Source organism: Drosophila tropicalis, unplaced genomic scaffold, assembly GCF_018151085.1.
Source record: "Drosophila tropicalis isolate 14030-0801.00 unplaced genomic scaffold, ASM1815108v1 contig_878, whole genome shotgun sequence".
In the NCBI taxonomy this organism is placed as follows: domain Eukaryota; kingdom Metazoa; phylum Arthropoda; class Insecta; order Diptera; family Drosophilidae; genus Drosophila; species Drosophila tropicalis.
In genome coordinates, this window is record NW_027173374.1 from 790,470 (window position 1) to 809,926 (window position 19,457).

At 33.8% G+C, this 19,457-nt stretch overlaps 3 protein-coding genes across 4 annotated transcripts in view; 2 read left to right on the plus strand and 1 right to left on the minus strand.

Moving 5' to 3' along the window:
• Nucleotides 1–3,222: 3,222 nt before the first annotated feature.
• Nucleotides 3,223–3,973, minus strand: BomT3 (Bomanin Tailed 3). Its single transcript, XM_068300099.1, has 2 exons — nt 3,817–3,973; nt 3,223–3,739 (listed from the first exon to the last, which is right to left on the minus strand). The coding sequence occupies exons 1-2, from the start codon at nt 3,905–3,907 to the stop codon at nt 3,474–3,476; spliced, it is 357 nt and encodes a 118-aa protein (XP_068156200.1). The 5' UTR covers nt 3,908–3,973; the 3' UTR covers nt 3,223–3,473.
• Nucleotides 3,974–5,685: 1,712 nt separating this feature from the next.
• On the plus strand, nt 5,686–6,268 carry BomBc3 (Bomanin Bicipital 3). The gene is made up of 3 exons (XM_068300669.1): nt 5,686–5,798; nt 5,869–5,910; nt 5,974–6,268. Exons 1-3 carry the CDS (start codon nt 5,726–5,728, stop codon nt 6,165–6,167), a joined length of 309 nt encoding a protein of 102 aa, XP_068156770.1. The 5' UTR covers nt 5,686–5,725; the 3' UTR covers nt 6,168–6,268.
• An 11,221-nt stretch (nt 6,269–17,489) lies between these two features.
• LOC137584499 (calponin homology domain-containing protein DDB_G0272472) overlaps nt 17,490–19,457 on the plus strand; it is a 37,807-nt gene continuing 35,839 nt past the window's right edge. Inside the window, exon 1 of one of the 2 annotated variants that reach the window (XM_068299915.1) lies at nt 17,490–17,944. The gene's annotated coding sequence lies outside the window, so the exon portion shown is untranslated. The remainder of the gene's footprint in view (nt 17,945–19,457) is intronic. The other variant, XM_068299914.1, reaches the window with a different exon arrangement.

Below are 19,457 nucleotides of genomic sequence, written 5' to 3' on the forward strand. Positions count from 1 at the left end.
TTATCATCACAATTGTCTGGGAACCTCATAGATGTAAGATGATTATATGGTAAACAATTTAAATAGCACAACATAATTATCAATACATAATGCCACAAATGCCACTAAGTATTGAAATGAATTTATAAATTACCTAACATACAACAATTACCACTCAATTACTCGCACTTTAAACGCACAAACGGTAAATAATTGAAACCAATTTAAAGAGCATAAAGACATGAAAAATTAAATATTCGTTGTAAGTATTAACGAATCGATAACAACCTTCTTCGGTATCGCATTCCTTGTTCTAGTGAATTTATGGAATTTTAAATTTGATATACATGCAAAATATGCAGATGAAATTGTTGCCGACGAGAATCTATTTCAAGGATGTTTTAACATTCGTTTTTGGGGAGGCACGTTCCACAGAAGGCAACTCTCAAAAAGGGCTCAAGGGGCTTAATTTCACTGTCAAGTATTGTTTATAATCATTATTATTATAATTATTGTTGATATGACCGTGCACAATGGTCAAGATGTGGATATAAGTAGTTACTTATTCACCCTTTAATCTTATTGGGCAAAACAATAAGAAACTAAACCGTAAGCCTAAAAGTATGCAAGCATTTTTAGTGGTAAGGTCAAGTAATCCTTTACTTGCAAATTTGATGTTTATGTGACCATGAGTCTGATTGTTTTCAAGTAAAATATGCGTTTCATAGTAAATAAATACAGTTTTTTTGGTCCCATCAAATTAAAAAAACGCTGTACTTTAATAAATGTAAATATTTTATGGCTAGGACGAAATTTAAGTGGAATTGAATGCAAAATTAATAAACAAAAACCTGTTTTAACTTGAGTAAACATCACCAAAAAAAAACAACAAAATTTCCATTTAATCCAGATTTTCATAAAAACGATTCAATACACATTTAAGTAGAACCGATGCAATGTCATGACTCCACTATACTTTTAATATTATTTTTCAATCCTTTTTTTTACATTTTATTATTTACATAATGTTTAGAGCAACAAAATAAACCATGTGAGCAAATTAAACAAATTTTGGCTTAAAATGTTTTAGAGTTTATATCAAAAGTAATCGACTTTGTTACCATAGTGCAAAGGCATTAAATGTTTTATTATGTTTCAAATTATTGTCAACAATAATTATAATCTAAATGTTGATTAGACTTCTAATTGTAGTGAGTAAAATTTAAAGATGGATTATGAATTTAAGCCAATTGTTTTTCTTCAATAAATTTTTAACATTTTATTAAGAGCTGAGCAATTGTTGCCAGCTCAAATTTTTTATATATCTTGATAATATAAAACAAAATTTAAATATTATTTCCAAGTATAAAAGGTTTTTACTTGCCATAAAAAGATTATTGCGACTCGCTTTTACTTTTTATTTTCGGTTTAATGAATGAAAAGAGAATCGACAAGAAGGAATCCTTAACAGTGCGCTGTGAGCCTTTTGGAATTTTTAATTAGTCCTTGACTAATAAAACATAATTGTGTCCCCCACCACATTGGGCGTTAATGTCATGTGGTCGTATATACTATAAATAGGTATTTATTACAAATATTTAATTGGGCCAATTAGACGATGTTGGGATTGGAAATTAAGTGCATTGACTGAGGACTTACCCAATAATTAAGACAGACGGAATAATTTACAGTGAATTTTGTTAAAAAGCCATATCCATTATTAAGGATTAAAGTTGCCTCAAATTTGTGGAATCTACTCGCATCCATGTATGTATGTGTGAATGTACCTACAGCAACAACAACATTGACAGAAATGCAAATTTGATGTTTATGTGACCATGAGTCTGATTGTTTTCAAGTAAAATATGCGTTTCATAGTAAATAAATACAGTTTTTTTGGTCCCATCAAATTAAAAAAACGCTGTACTTTAATAAATGTAAATATTTTATGGCTAGGACGAAATTTAAGTGGAATTGAATGCAAAATTAATAAACAAAAACCTGTTTTAACTTGAGTAAACATCACCAAAAAAAACAACAAAATTTCCATTTAATCCAGATTTTCATAAAAACGATTCAATACACATTTAAGTAGAGTCGATGCAATATCTAGACTTTTCTTACCATGGCCACTAAGGATTGATTGCCCACACCTGAAGGTCAAATACAAAGATTCAGAGATTCTCAGAAATATGCCACGGAAAAGGAATCTGTTTGGTTGCCTACGGTTGCTATTTCCTTATGGAAATGTCATCGTTTGTTCAGTAAACAATTGAAATTTGCCGAAAGTTGAGAGCGAAATTTTTGATTCACTTGAAACTTTTGCGATTGAAAACAGTCCAAGTTTAGTTAGTGGCGACTTCTTAAAGTGCTTACCATTCTGGTCTCGCCTTTAAAATACAAAAAAAAAGTAGTAAATATTGTATACGTGGTGGCATAGCAATAACCAACCGATAAATCAACAAAACAAGATGCGTCCCTTGGCTGATATGGAAATGAAACGATGAAATTGACTTATGGTTGGCTCAAAATGGCTGAGACACTCGTACACAGAAACAGGCAAAACACAACTTGGGAATTGAATTTATTGCCTTTTTGCCTTACCCATTTGCGCATCGAGGTGTATTTTATTTTGTTGCAACTTTAATGTGCCTACATATACACATACATACACAACGTTGATAAACTTAATTGGCTTGTATTGTTAAAGAGAAATGCATTGTCAACCATTAACTACTCAATGTTATTTAAATATTGCCCATAAATTCTTAAATATTTATTCAATTGACGACGATGTTGAAAATGGAAATGTCAAACTTAAACGTGTTGAGAAAAATAAATATAAAGAACAGGAAACATATTTCCATATTGAAAAAGGGAGAGCTTCTATTCCAGAATTGTTGCAACTTCTATCTAAAGTATCTCAACATTCATAGCAAGAAATGAAACTAACTCCAAATGACTTTCTGGATCCTTTGTTTACTCGTTTGTAGGTAATCAACAGAGACCTATTCGAACTTTGTTTGTATATAAAAACGGTGAGGTCCCACCCGATGAAGCAAAACTTAAAGGATCTATCGTTCCATTGAGCAAAATGGGCTTCAGTAGAAAAACAAAACTATTACAAGTAATTCTAGCTGCTCATTAAATTAAAGTTTGAATTTCCCCTGTCCAAATATTTCAAAGGAAGAGCCTCTAGTTCACCGCATTTGTTTCTAATTAACGTCTCAATGTAGTAAATGATTATGTTTTTAGTCTATTTATAGATTCCGCAGCTCTGTAAATTTCTATTTGGAATTTGATACATTATAACAGTAAACCGCAAACTTTGTTATGAGAATTATTCAGCTTCTACCCTTGTCTATTTTGTGGTAATTATGCAAACTACATCATGAATCCGGTTTTTCACTTCACACTTTTCACTTTTCACACACAAATAATCTGCCCCTGGGGCAAGTCAAGCTTGAATCTATAAATGAAAACACATTGTTTACTTAGCCAGTTATAATTTGCGTAAGACCGCTGTCATAATCATTATATCCCCGGCCACCCCCACCGCCGCCACCGCCATAACGTGCGCCACCACCACCACCGCCGCTACCGTAGCCTGGTCCAAAGTTTCCTGAATAAACTGGACGACCACCTCCGCCGCCACCTCCAGATCCGGGATTATAATAGTTTCCACCGCCGCCATTGCCTCGGCCACCGCCGCCATTGCCACCTGTATAGACACCGGGAGCTTGTCCATTGGGTGGATTACCTGGAAATGCCGTTAGTCAACATAATATTAATAATAATGCACTTCTTTTTTTGAATTAATTTTAAAGTATGCCTTACAGTCATAACAGCCACCGCCAATGTAAACAGCCGCCTGAGCCACAGCCAAAGCGGACAGGGCAAGAACCACAAAAGCGGTAAAATCTCTCATATTAAAAGTTTCGGTTCCCCTGTTGATCTGATGGAGTATTGAGTGAATCTGGCAAAGGTTTCACGGCCAGCAGGCAATTTATAGGCGATGTGTTCGTTCGTTGAATATTCTGTGATTTTTTTTTCCTTATATGCGAATACCCTTTACAATCTTTGTTAGAGGGTAAACTCGACTTGACAGTCATGAGTTCAAATGGGGAGAAGAGAGTTTCTTTTTATGAATTGAGTCAAAGAAACTAAATAATGGAAATTTATTGATGAAGTAAACTACTATTCAAAAGGAATTCATCGTCTTTGGTATAGGGGAAGAAGGATTCACAGAGATTCTTTACGAAAGTCCTGAATATGTCATTTCAATCTCTGATTATGGCATAACCTCATGATTGTATAAAGGACTCCGTCGAGCTATGAAAACAAAGTAAAAACACTTTCATCTACTACAGATTTTTAAGGAAATCTTAAATTCTAAATTTTAAAAAATTCGATCTATTCAAAATAGGCTGAAGAGTTTGAAGTTTCTCAAATAGTTTTTCTTTGAAGTCTTGTTGGAGTAATAATATTCTATTCTGATATAGTCTAATGATTTTAAATATAAAATATTTTCAATGAATGTATACAGATTTGAATCCCATTAAAAAAGAATATTTTGTTCTTCCCTATGCCTAGTCTTATTCAATATCTTTAAATTCAAAACGCAATAGTTTTCATAAAAGAAAGACTAAGTAAAAATATAAATATTGAAAATAAATTTTCAGATAATTCGTTTTCTAGAAATCGGATTTGGTAAATTAAATTTTAAGAATAGGATATAGATATAAACCTATTAACCTTTTATTATATGGCCATCAGCTTATTATCGGCATTAGTTGCCTATATTTGCTATAGGATATCACAAAAGTCGTTGTTCTTGATTAAAGCTTGAAATGTTTTTACTTTTTGTTATCGCTGAATGCATATGACAGCTATATATATACATATATATATATATGTAGACACACAAGACAGATGAGAAAGGCACTACGTAAGTAAATTTTAATCATTATAGGGAAATGCCCAGATTCTATATACTATACAAATGTATGTATATACTAAGCATTTGAAAATAATTAGTAGCTATAGCTAAGGCAGCTAGTCGCTGCTACCATCATGCGTCATATTTATGGACTACAATCATCTTGGCGGTTGTAAGGCAACTGAATAACTGAAATGCCGAGAGTCACGACTTTTGATCAGAACAAAGAGTTTAAAAACAGTCAACAAACAACAGAAAGGCTGGTTGGCTGGCTGGCTGGCTGGCAGGGCAATGCCAATTTCTTAAGAATCATTACCATTCCACTTGCCATTCATGTTCATAAACTTTAAATGCACATTTATCTTCTCGGAGTGTGAGGGTTTTTTAAACAGAATTTCAATATTTTGGGGCGTGTTTTGTGCCAAGTGTTGTTGCTTTAATTAATTACCTCTTGATGTCGGTTAGTTTGTTATAGCTTATCAATGGGAAATTCACAGACTTATTTGCAGGGTTTTTTTTTTCAGATTTTTTGTGTTATTTTTTTTGAAAATTGATTGAAATTGAAATAAAACTATGTACATAAAACGTTAAAGGCGCATTTATATTGCAATTAAAAAACACAATTCACTAGCCACATTATTTATTGATAACACTTAGCACACTTTCGACACACACACACACAGACACTGAACACTGAAGGCTGATATAGATTATGCAAATTGAAAACAAATTTGCATATAATAGAATAAATATATAAAAAGTATATGTCCATTCCGTTGCTGAATCCATTCGTTTGTTGACATCGAGATGGGGCAATACCTGATGTTGGCATCATGCCTGATGCTCTTATTGGCGGCACTGCAACCAGCTTTGATCACCGGTAAGTAGAGAGCAATTTTATGATCAGTCAAGATACAAGATAAGTGTTAATTATCGACCATTATTTATAGCCAAGCCCAGTACAGTGGTAGTAAATGGTGTTTGCCTAACATGTGAGTATAAACCAAGTAATAAGTAGAGCCAGCAATGAATATATATGATTATTGAACTCACAGGTGACAATCCAAATGGCGATCCGGTATATATAGATGGTCAGGAATATCGCAGTTTTTCATCACCCAACAGCAATGGCAATGTCGTAATTAATCGTCCCGGTTATAATGGTCGTAATGGTGGAGGTACAATAATACGCAGAGGCGGCAATACCATTGTTAATGGCCGTTGTCAATATTGTAATGTGGATCCTTGATTGCCATTATTACATAAACTTTCACTTTTAAGCACATTGATTTCCTTTAAGTTTTGAAATTTTATGCTTAAAACGTTATGAAATATATTCGGGAAAACGTATCTTTATATTCTATTTTAGAACATTCTTATTGAACTCTGCTTAAATTTAGTTATGATTTCGGAAATACTGGACATTTCCATTTTGAAATATATTATTTTTTACATTAAAAAAAGGAGGTTTAACTTGATTTTTTTCTGTTTTTTACTTCGTAACAGTGGCGGACCTCATAACTCATAGCTTTAGAGAGAACATCTTGATTTTCAAGGGGGAAAATTTAACTAATTTCCCTTGAAAAAATACAAGAATTAGTTGGTAAAAGAATGTTCAGAGTAATTTCCTTTTCAAACAGAGAAATCGCTTTTAAAACTTGAAAAATAAAGAATAAAATTAAAGTCTTTGGTTTTTTTTCCACTATTTTTTATTGATTATGTGCGAGGGATAAATAAGATTTAATTCATTTAAAAATTAACTTTTTAGCTTAAATTTTATTAGGAAATGATATGAACTGATAGAAGAGCTCAGATTTTAAGAGTTAACTTTTTCTTTTAATAAACTAAAATTTAATTAGAATATGCCAAGAGCTAAGATTTTAAGCATTTAAGAGTTAAATTTTTCTTTAAGTCAGTTAAAATTTAATAGGAATATGTCATGAAATGATCGAGGAGATACCGTACCATGGATTATGTATCAATATTCTACTAACTCTATCACACTATAAATGACCTACTTTGATTTTGTTTTATTACACATTTTTCCATTAAACTCACCCTCAAAATTTGTTTTACTGAATTCGTCCTTTTGCTGTGCTAAATTGTATATGTATATGTTATTTGTTTTGTATTTGTTTAGTTGGCCATGTGAAATGTTAAATGCCAAAAAGAGCAAAGCTTACAACATAATATTTTTATCAATTTGATTACAATTTACCATTCGTTTAATATAATTTTTAAATGACTTTCAATTCACATCGTACACTTTTATATATTTCTTTTATAGTTAAAGTTATTCTCAGCTATGAAAAGATTTAACTTATTTAATTAACAATTCCAAGGAAAAGCATTGCATAGGACTTAAGGTTTATCTTTTAGCTGAAACTGCTATTGCAATGAATGTTCTTACTTGATTTCTGTGAATTTTCAACCCTTGAAGGTTTTAATAAAGCAAGTAAATGATTTACCTTGGTACGGGATAAACTTGAATAACTTTTTTTTATATGTATATGGAAAATGTAAGTTCTTGGTGACAAAATTGTTTTCTTGAAACATAAGAAATGGAAATTTCCCTTCAAGTCCAAATATTTCTGCATATATATAAAATCAATATCTGTGTTTATAACTTAAGCAAAACTGTTGAAATGTTCCTCTTCAGCCACTTTCTCTTTTATTTCCACCTGTAGGAATTCTATTCAGTTCAAATTGAATGAAATAAATGTTTTGGCAAGTCGCTAAGGGAAGATGTTTCCTATGAAAAATAGCAAAGAAGTCGTACAAAAGAAATGTTTGTCAAGAATTTTATTGAACTGAGTAAATAAATCATATGGAAGAGACCAACTGAAACTGTAACCAAGCGAAAGATGAATATGGCGATTTTTATTACTTTTTTTTTAACACAAACACTTAAACTCAAGTTGTGAGATATTTTGTTATGTGTAACATTGCGTATGCTTGATATGTGTGAATATTTGCAAGCTGTAATTCCTTATGGCAATTATAAGCAATTTCTTTCAAGAAGAATAAAATAACAAAAAGACCAAACACACAAATGGCTTTAATATGAATGTTTGTATCTACAAGTATATAGCTAACTGCCTCTCTCTCCCTCTCTCTCAGCATCGTCCACTTCCTAAACATCACAGAGAACAATGGTGTACATAACAAACGAACAAGTATTTTTTGATTTTTTGTATTTTGGTTTGCCCCAAAGAAAACAATATGCAACAGTATGGAAAATGAAATTTAATGCCATCTTCAAAAAAAACAAGAAGAAGAAAAAGAAGAAGCAAAAAAGGTAAACGTATGAAATTTGGGGGAGAGGGCATCACAAATTACCAGAAAAGATGTACAGAACGTTTAAAATCTCTTTACTTGTGGAGTGAGATTTAAGCAAAAGTCTGAAAAACTGATATGGGAAATTCTTTCTTTAGCAGTGAGCAACCAAAAATCAAATCAAATTTCTTATACGACTTGCAGCGCATTAAGGTACACATATTTTTCAGTTCTGCTCTTTGATTATTAACAACAGAGAGAGTAAAATGTCAGTCTCTGAAAAAAAACCACATATCCTAAAATTTACAGTCGTGGCTTTTGATATACCCTTGACAATTCAGCTTCATGCAAGGAATTTAATATGTTTGGCTAAAACTGAACCTTCAGATTGACTTACATTTACTCATTTAAGACTGATTGAAAGTTGAAATAATTAACAATAACTCAATATATTATTCAACTTTTGGAATGATATAAAAGGATGTCCCAGCCCACAAAAAAGAAGAAAGATTTTAGCCCAAATTTAACAATTGAATTTACCTAATTGTAAGTATAAGATTTAGAGATTAAGATTTCTTTTGGCTGTCGTTATATATATATTCCCGTAAGAGATGTGAATGGAGGGAGATATCTTATAGGTTGAAGAGATTCAAAAATCGTTTTCGTATCAAAATTTTCCCAATATACCAAACTTTCGGTTCTTTCAGACTTTGATTTTGAGCCAGAGTCTTCAAACAACGTGTCAATACTTGATTTTTGTGTTCGAAATGGTTTTACGTGGGCCAACGGCCTGTTTTTATCTCTCTTGGGACAAGTAATTTATTGGTTTTTGTATTCAGATGGCTAAGAAATATTAAGGATATATTAAGAAACAAACACACATTACAATTGGAAGTAGTCAACTGTCAGCCTTTGTTGTTTTTTCCATGAGTGACTCAACTCCATTTACGCTGGGCAAATAATTTAAAGAAGTTGAAGATATACGAAGTAAAGATATAGGAAGATGAAGATATTGGAAGATGAAGATATAGGAAGTTAAAGATATAGAAAGATGAAGATATGGGAAGATAAAGATATAGGAAGATGAAGATATAGGAAGTTAAAGATATAGGAAGATGAAGATATGGGAAGGTAAACATATAGGAAGATGAAGATATAGGAAGATGGAGATATAGAAAGATGAAGATATAGGAAGATCAATATATAGAAAGATGAAGATATAGAAAGATAAAGATATGGGAAGATGAAGATATAGGAAGATAAAGATATAGGAAGATGAAGATATAAGAAGTTAATGATTAGATGACAAGTAATCCATTGAAAGATACTAATTTATATTAAATTACTTTTTTTCTTAAACTACATAGCAAAACAAAACGAATTCCCCGTCGAATCACAAATTTTCCTTTCAAAAAGGATAAATATTAGATATTTTTCAAAGGCTCATAAATCCTGCTTCCCCATTAGGTTTCTTCCTCTTCTGAAACCTAAACGTCATGTATGTGGATTGGTAAATATTTTCTTTTCCTTGTCTTGGGCTAAATAAATATGCCTTAATGTCCAGAGAGGAAACAAGCCAAACAAAACTTATATTTCACCTTTTGAGGCTATTTTCAGCAGCAATTGAATTTTCATCATGTGGAATTTTTTTTCCAAATTTTAGGTCAATTTTGATGCGACGGGAAATAAGTGAATTTGTCGAACATAAAGAGCCCGTGTTTCGTGTGTGTGTGTGCGTGTGTACTTGAGTTGCCATTGTCGAACTTTGAAATGAATGAATTTTCTTCCCTCCTGCAGATATGTAATACATATATTTTCATTAGGATTCATCATTCTTCCTTTTTTGCTCCTCAGGTCGAGAGAGTAAACATTGATTTATTTCATTTTTCTTTTGTCCTTTTCCTTTTGGAGTAGCTCTCAATTGCCCTAAGACGGTCACGTGCTGATTTTGGATATTGTATGTATTTGGCCACAGAATCTACACAGAATATATACATATGTTCAATTAGGGGACTTGGTTTGTGATAAGGCCAATCGATTTAATTTTAATTATAATTATATGATTATCAAGAGAGTATATAGTTAATGCTTCTGTCTCTCTCTCGTGGTGGATGCAAATGCAAATATGAGTTTTATGTGTTTGGCTAATACAAATTTATGCTGAATCATAATTAAACTGCATGCACGAATGGCTAGAAATATGTGACAAGGGAATCCGAATGGAACATTGAGTACAACTGACACACACACACATTGAGAGAGAGCACTCACTGACATAGAAATGTTGTTTGGGTTTATAAGGGGGAGGGACGTGGAGGGGGGAATATGGATTTGGATTAAGAGATTTACATATACGATCTGCAAATGCCAATGGCAAAGTAATTATGAATTTATTTTGCTTATGGAAGTAATAACAAGCATTTGATAGTTGGAATTCGTTTTTTTGCATTGAACAAAAGAAAATTTAAGTTTTTAGCGGGATTATAGCTAAAAGTAGCTGTTTCCGTCTTAAAAAACTGAAATATGGCAAAGTTATCTTGGACTTTAGCTACTTTAAAGACGCCGAGGCCATTGAGAAAACGACTGAGGAGAGCCGGGTAAGATGCATTCATTGCGCATATTAAAGGTAAATAATATAAATTTGTGTTTTTTATGTACTGCAGGAGCTCAATGATCTGGATGATGAAGTGCGTTCATCCCATTGGACTTTCAAAGTATCCATCATTATGCCACCGATTTGCAACAATTTATTGATGAGCTAAATACGGGCTATTACATACAACAGAATCTGGATAAGGGAGGGCAAACAATTCCTATGCGAATCGCTTTATTTATGTGAAATTCTTCACTCAGAGCGAATAGATTAGAGTCTAGAGACTGACTAAAATGTCAGATTATTTTTCGAATCAAATTCATGTTGTTATCCTGCAAACTATTTGTATGACAAATTCGCCGACTAATCCTTAATTTGTAGAAAAACTTTTTGTTAAGTTAACTTGGCAGGTGAAAAAAAGTTTTCTTGTGCCCAAAACTTTGAATTGAAATATTTTTTTTGCAAACGAAAAGTTTTCACTTAAGCAAAACTTAAAGTTCTCAGACAGGGCCAATGGCCGTGGCATTTAGCGAGAATGAAAAATGTCAAAGACTTTACTCAAAAATGCAGCCAGCCAAGTGGCACTTAATTAAATGCATCTCAAAAGAGACCAAATGGACTCAAACAACTGGCCAACAGCTAATGGAAGATTTATTTGCTATTAATCATTAAGCCAAGACAGCAATTAATGCGAATGACAAGCAATAATTAAGCAAATATTAAGAGTCTATGCTAAAATTGATTTCATTTTCTTATTTTTATTTCATTTATATAAAAATAAATTCGAGAGTTTCTCAAATAACTTTTGACTGCTCTTTAATTTGTCGGGATTTTTTTTTCATTGGTTTCTTTCTGTAATTTTCATCTTCTGTCCATGGGCAATATGAAATGATTAAAAGCAAAAGGCAACATGTCAATAAAATCCTTTTAAAAGCCTGGAATTGTGAGAGAGAGTAAAACCAATATTACCCACCCCATTTTTATTTAAGAAGGCTCAAAAAAAAATATACCTACATATATTCGTAAAGGTATATGAATTTGTTCAGGTTTAAGTCCATTTTTACCATGCCCAAAATATATATCAGTAAGTAAATATATATACGTACACATTTGCAACAGTTTTCGTTTCTTTTTCGACTTCTTTTTAACTTTTGGCTGAGAATTATGTCAGCTGCCGTCAGTTGCACCTACCCACACCTCCCCTTCCCAACGCAGTCAACGGCCGCCAACAGTTTGTTTTGTGTTTGTCATTTGTTATGATTATGGTCCAGTTGAGCAGTTTTCTCTTTCACCCTGTTGCTAGTGGTAACACGGCGTATACGCAATGTGTGCATGAATTAAACTGGTCGCATTAGTAACTGCTTTATTAACACTTAAGATCTACAGATTTGTCACTAATTCACAATGAATTGTCTGTCCAATCTACCTTTTACTTATACGTTTTCTTTTCTGCATTCCCTGACACATGTTCAGACTGCCTGACCTTTGCCTTTGCCGGTTTTCTATTCCATTGGTTACCAGTAATCCAATTATGCATGCATTCACAATGCAATTAGAATCTTTGCAGGCAAGAAATGTTCGTTTTGTCATGGAGAGTCATTGAGAAAGATTTTTTTTTGAATAAATTTTGTCTGAGTCTTTAGGAGAGACACCGCAAATGTATATTTCTTTTGAACTCTATTCACCTGTGACAGGCCATATATATATTATATATATATATAGGTATATATTTATTATGAAGTAGGTCCATTTATTCAATTGTTGTATGGCTTTCCCGTTCATTTCGTTTCTGTCTCAATGGTTGGTCCAGTGAACTGCTGCTTTATCCAAATACGAGAATTCTAGGATAATTTACTTTCGGGTCGTTAATTTGTCCCTGGACCTTGTCTTCGTTACCCTTAAGCTCTTACCACCCGATTCTGGTTAGCCAGATAAGTGTAAGAGTCTGCACGTGTTTTATTTGATTTAGTTTTGGCCATTTGAACTGTTTTGTGTGCCGAATTGTGTGAACTTTTCTGTGGATTCTGACGTCACTGCAATTCGAGCTACACAATTCACTTGAATCAATCAATACAAACTCTTATAAATTTGCCATTTACCTTTGAATTTGATGTCCTTAGTAAAATAAGCTATAGTTATGGCGAATTGAAGAATTAGGAAAGTAATTAATTGTGACTTTTATTCAATACTTGCTGCTTAGCCTTGGCTTCATAGTAAAAGAAGTTCGAATTGGGTCCCTACAGGCACTTAAAGCCAAACCAATGGAATGACCTGTGAATTGATTCGTCATTGAAAATTGCTAAACTACTGATAAACAGGATGAGCCGATCTAGAGCTTTGAAATGGAATAACCTTTTCCCTTAAAGTAATCAAAAAGTAGGAAAAGTATTCACTGTTTTTTCCAAGCTGAAAACCTAAAGCTCTACAACTTCCCTCTGTTACTTCCCTCTGTTACCACCTCAGTTGGATATATAAATGTCTATTGAGATTCCCTTCCCCCAGCTTTTAGATGAGCCAGTGCCTAAAGAATTGATTACACATACCTAGAAGCGTTTTTAAAAGGTATTTGCCCACCAAATAACTGAAATCTGAATCATTTGTTGACCCAACTTACATTTGTTGTAGCTTAATTTGGGTTATTTTTACAACAGTTTTCTAGCCAACCAAATGACACCCAACTGACTAATCGTGTAAATTACTCTCAGCTTGGACAGGGAACAACGTTAACGACGCGATGTCAAAATGTGGGAGACTAAATCCTACTCTTCTTAAAATAAAGCTTGGGGCAGAAATGGGTTTGGGTTTTAGGACTCGCGGGTCAACAGAAGCCATTTTGAACATAAAACACTGCCTTCTTTATATATATGAACCTCCTAGCCACTTGGAGATATGTATGTATGTATGTATATGGCTTAGGACCATGAGTTTTATGGCCTCAACAACACTGGGCACAAATAGAGATTGTCCTTAGTGTTTATGGCTTAGACATATGCGTAACAATTTTGATATATGTATATGTATTTGTTCACACACATATTTGCATCAATAAAATCAAGAGAGTTACTATGTTTGCCATATGTTTATTAGATTTTAAATATATAATGCAATATAAGTAGTAGATACTCACATCTATTCAAGGCACGAGTCAGAGCCAGAGCCAGAGCCAGTCAATGTTATGATGCTGTATTAATAGCATTAATACAATATGAAATGAGTTTGCCTCTCTACAAAAGAAAGGCAGGAAAGGAAGGTTCACATTGTGAGCCCTTCGTGTTGACTTCCTAGAATTGCAAACAATGTTTGACTCTCTCCGTCAGCCTCGATGCTTACACTATGCGAGGGGGGAGGAAAAAAAAACAAAGAGGAGACAATTTGTTTTCCTCTGTCTGAGTGTTTACACTAGCGAGAAAGACAACGAAAGTGGCACAGACAGAGAGAGAGAGACAGTGAAAAGGAAGGGGGAAAGCAAGAGTTCAAGCTTTAAAGGAACTAAAACTGTTCTAGCCATGTAATCAACAGTTTCACTTTGATGTCCGCAATGCGTTGGCCCCAAAAGGCAAAGGCGTTTCTTTGCATTGCAATCATCCAGAAGGACTTACACCTAGTTGGCTCTTGACACCTCTTCAACATTCAAACAAATTTGCAACAATCGCCACAAAAATCAAACTTCATCCTGCCGATAAGAGTTTAGTAATCAACCAAATGAAATGCCTGTCGTAAGACATTCCAAACATGCTGTAATGCAATTTGTCAGTTGTCAAAATCAGGCAAAGTATAAAAATAGCCATCAATTGCCACTCTAAAAGTCAAATTAAAGCCAACTCAAGCACGTGTAAATGAAAACAGGTAGTAGGCCAAAAGCAAAAAGAAAAGAAAAAAGCAAAAACAAACCCTGTTGCTAGGTGTCGACAGAATTACCTTTCGCCAGACATGGCCATGGCCAACTGACGATAATTGGTAGCCCCATTGAAGCCCAAATATGCTTAGCCATTACCCCTATTCATACTTACTTGTCCATAATTAAAGTTAAAGCATAAAACGATGAACTTTACGAACGATGCCCTGTGCTCTGGGCCAATAGTTATGGCCATGACTACGCATTATGCAGATTAATAAGTTTGCCGTCTGCTGCAGGATACTCTCGGTATTGCAGGACCAACTGAGGAGTGCAGGGTCATGTGTGGGAAATGTTTGAAACAATTCTTACTGCCAGATGACAGTTTGTCAGTTTTCTATTGCTAGTTGCAGCTGTGAGCTGAGTGATAAGAAATTCGGATTACATAAATGGTAAGTATTAACATTAATTGCAATTAGCTCAATTATATTTTCACCATTCAGTGAGCATTGCATTTTGTATAAATATTTGTTTTAAATGGGTATAATGCAAACATATTTACATTCACATTTTCCATTGAGAAATTAAAGAAGCGTCAATTCAATTTAATTAAGCCTCAGTTGGTTTTTAATGGGAATGTATTGAAGTATTGCTTTAAGAGTCTTTTTTTCTGCCTTCAACTCTCATTTAAATTCCATAGGCATATAGGCATATAGGCACATAGGCCTTGGTCGGCTTTGTTCTATTTTCAGATCTTTCCAAACGTGCCTTTTGGTAATGACAACGCAAAACTTTAAGCACAGAGGAACCACAATCAATTTCGACTCGGACTAGAGAGTTATCAAACGGACATGGCCCATTTCGGTGGTGGAGCATGATGCACCACTATTTTTAGTTTTCACTTGTTGCACTTGCACTTGCACAATTCGGAGCACAAAAGGAATAGCTGAAACACATTAAGTGGGCCCATTGCCAATCAATAGACTTAGCTTCAGGCGTCCTTCCTATGCGAGTGTTTTCCTTTGTCTTTTCTATATCCTCCTTCAACAAAAGACTTCATATGCAGTAGAATGAAGAGCCTTCCTTCCGAGTTTGATGGCGCGTTTATCTGAAAGGACATATTATAGACATTTTAGACAGTTAACTAATCGATTTGTCGCCTATGTTGATAGTTTTACATTTATATCCTTTACTAACTGATAATAATAATTAATAGCAATAAGTGGCAAAATGCTTCAAAAAGCCAAACATACCCATGAATACCCTGCACTCTGAGGTTCGACGTTGTCAAACTTTGTTCGACACATCGGTTCGACGTTGTCAAACTTTGTTCGACACATCGGTTCGACGTTGTCAAACTTTGTTCGACACATCGGTTCGACGTTGTCAAACTTTGTTCGACACATCGGTTCGACGTTGGTTGGAGTTCGTCTAAGCCCTTCGCACTTCAACTTGACCAACAGGTGGCACTTTTCTGGGTGGCGCGTTCTATGTTTCGTATTGGCAATTTGTAAACACGTTAGAATTCAATTTAAGGTTTTGTGAGACATAATCATAAAAACGAATAAAAAATAAATGAAACAAACATGTAATTTATATGTACGTAACAAAGTCGTTTCTAATGCATTACGTGTGAAAAACTCACAAAAAAAAATTGTTCAAAATGATATTAAATTAAGAAAACTTTAAGTTAGTAACTCTAAGTTAGTACGAAAAATTAGCAAAATTAAGAAAAATCCAAGTTTATTTTAATAATTTTTTTTTTCAAAATTAGGAAAAGCTGGGAATAATTAAACATTTTCTGAACTTTTTAAAATTTTCTCAATTTTTTAAATTTTTTTAAAATTATTCTTATTTTTTTTTTAAATTTTTCTTAATTTTTCTTAATTTTTTAAAATTTTTCTTAATTAAAATTTTTTTTTTTAATCTTTAAATTTTTTTACAACTTTCATTATTTTTTAAACTTTTTCTTCATTTTTAAAATTTTTTTTAATTTTTTGAAAATTTTTCTTCATTTTAATTAAATTTTTTTTTTTTTAATTTTTCTTAATTTTTTAATTTTTTAAATTTTTTTTTAATTTTTTGAAAATTTTTTTTAATTTTAAATTTTTTTTTTAATTTTCTAAACCTTTTTTTATTTTTTAAATTTTTTTTTAATTTAAAAAAAAATTTAAAAAAAATAATTGAAAAAAATAAATAATTAAAAAAAATAAATAATTAAAAAAAGTAATTAAAATAAATAAATAGTTAAAAAATTAATAATTACTTACTTACTCAGCATTTTATTTTTACAAGGTTCCCAAATCCAAAGCGAGAGGGGGACGGGGAGATCTGAACGCGGCTGAGCGCCGCAGCAAACTGATGCCCGCCCCCTCAACGGCAAGAAGCTCTTTTATACGCTCGCCGACTGCAACGAGCGGATGAAAGCGCGAGAACTACTCTCCCACTGAACAGCTTTCTCTCACTCACCTGCTTGCGCTCGCTGGCAAATGCATGCGTGTGGGAGTGAGACAGCCGCAGCGTGTGAGCTTGTGCGCGTGTGACTTGCACTTTCCGATCGGGAGAGTGCAAGAATGTGAGGGAGTGTGAGAGGGCTGCTGCGCCAAAGTGCGTGCTTGCGGGAGAGTGCAAAGCTTTGAGAACAAGAATGTGTGTGGGAGTGACGGAGTTGCAGCGTGTGAGCGTGTGACTTGCACTTTCCGATCGGGAGAGTGCAAGAATGTGTGGGAGTGTGAGAGGGCTACTGCGCCAAAGTGCGTGCTTGCGGGAGAGTGCAAAGCTTTGAGAACAAGAATGTGTGTGGGAGTTCACGCACAAAAGCTTTCGCTTTCGCTTTAATAGAAAAATCTTTAAAAATGTTGCCATTAAAAATTAATAAATTTAAATAACTCCTCATAAAATGGACCAATATTGTAGTGATTAATTTTAAAATACCAAACACAAGTTTATTTTCTAAACTGAATGTCCGAAGCCAAAGCTCGTTGCTTTTGTTTTTTTTTTTGTGTGCTCAAAAGTGATAGAAAGTGAAAATAAATTAGACAGACAATGGAATTAAATCAAAACGGTTCAAATGGACAATTCAATGCAATGTTTTGTTGTTATTTTGGCAAAAAAAAGACATGGGAACATTTTTAAGGGGGCTCTGCTGGGCAAGTCGCCGCCGCAAAAGTCTCAAAATTTTAGAGATCACCGTTTGGTCTGTGTTTGTGTGTGTGCGTAAAGGAAACTGTAAAATATTGCAAAGAAAAGTGAAATATTTCTATTTTGACAAAAGAAAATTTATAGGAGAAAGAAATTAGATAATGGAAAAAGACAAGAAAAGGTATTTATTGATTTTATTTCTAAACAACATTAAATATACCTAATTAGGAATTACACTTTTAACTCTTTGATTAAAACTTGCTAAAAGAAAGTGATTATAGTAATTTCTGATGGTTTGAACGATTCTACTTTATATTATCTTGTCCTTCATTTAAATTAGATCGTTTCATTTAACGTTCTTAAGCAATTTGCAATAAACTGACCACCCTCTGTTGGAGAGGATGGAGCACAGGGAGGGGGCGGTACTCATACGCGTGTTGACCACCACAGTTGGAGCTAATGGAGAGTTGGTTGGGCTTTTTATGTTGCACAGAGCGCGAGTTCGCGCTTTTGTAGGGCACAACAAAAGCACGCAGATGCAGCAAGGGAAAGGGGAAACGGAAAAATGAACAGAAATTCTGCACTGACCATTTCCTAGTGCCGCCTTTGATTTGATTAATTGATGCATTAAACTCATTTACGCATAATTAATGCCACTTTAGCATGTGTGTGTGTGTGTGTTTTTTTTCAAATTATATTCCTTTTTTGTAATTTTTTTGTGATATACAGAAGAGAAATCGTAATTTTTTTGTTCGCATATTCATGCTCAGCTGGCGGCATAATCAGGAATTCAAGTCGTGCGACAAATCAGCAGAGAGACAAAAACAAAAGCCGTAGAGAGAGAGAGAGAGAGAGAGAAATTTTCTAGCCTAAGGCAAAATAAAAGCCATGGAAAGGGCATTGGGAAACAGGAAGTACGTTGAAATTCAGCTGCTGCTCTCATGATATTTGTGCGGCAACTCGAAGGAGGAGGAACTGGATATAAGTTGCTTGAAGGTATGTTAGAAGCTAGATATGTATGTTTGCAGATAGATAGACAGACAGATAAGGCATAAGGATGTGCAAGTTGCATGCCACCTGGTGGGTGTCGTGTCTTTGGCTACGTGATTCCTTGACGACACTAGTTCACAAATAAAATACAGAATGAAAAGATGGAGTCGAGTTTGAAGTATATGTCAATTCCTTCAAGTTTTCTACAAAAACTACATACATACATATGTATATAACCAAAGACAAAGTGGCAGGCCGCATTGCTCGTTCGTTATGCCACATGCTGCATGCTGCATGCTAATGTGAAAACTTTCGTTGTAGACTTAATTTGGGTCATTTCCTTAAAGTGCAGAGGACTTGAGAAGGCATTCTTTCTCTCTCTCTCTTTCTCTCTCTTAGATAGAGAGGTTAAGAAAAAAAGCAATTACAGATAAGATCGCCTCATTTGGGTGCAAGTTGTTTGCCAAGTGTTGAGAATTTCGCTTTTCACACTTTCCACTAGATCTTTGCCTTTCAGATAACCATCGGCCATGTATTGAGTTTCGCTTTCCATTTGCACAGTGACACAGATTACCCAATGAATTGGCCATCTTTCTCAAAAACCCTCACAAACTACATGCATAAGTATGTATGTATGTATCCAGCTAAGAAGTTATCGCCATCCCGAAATCATTTGGCCAAAATCAACAGGAAATGGCAAGGTC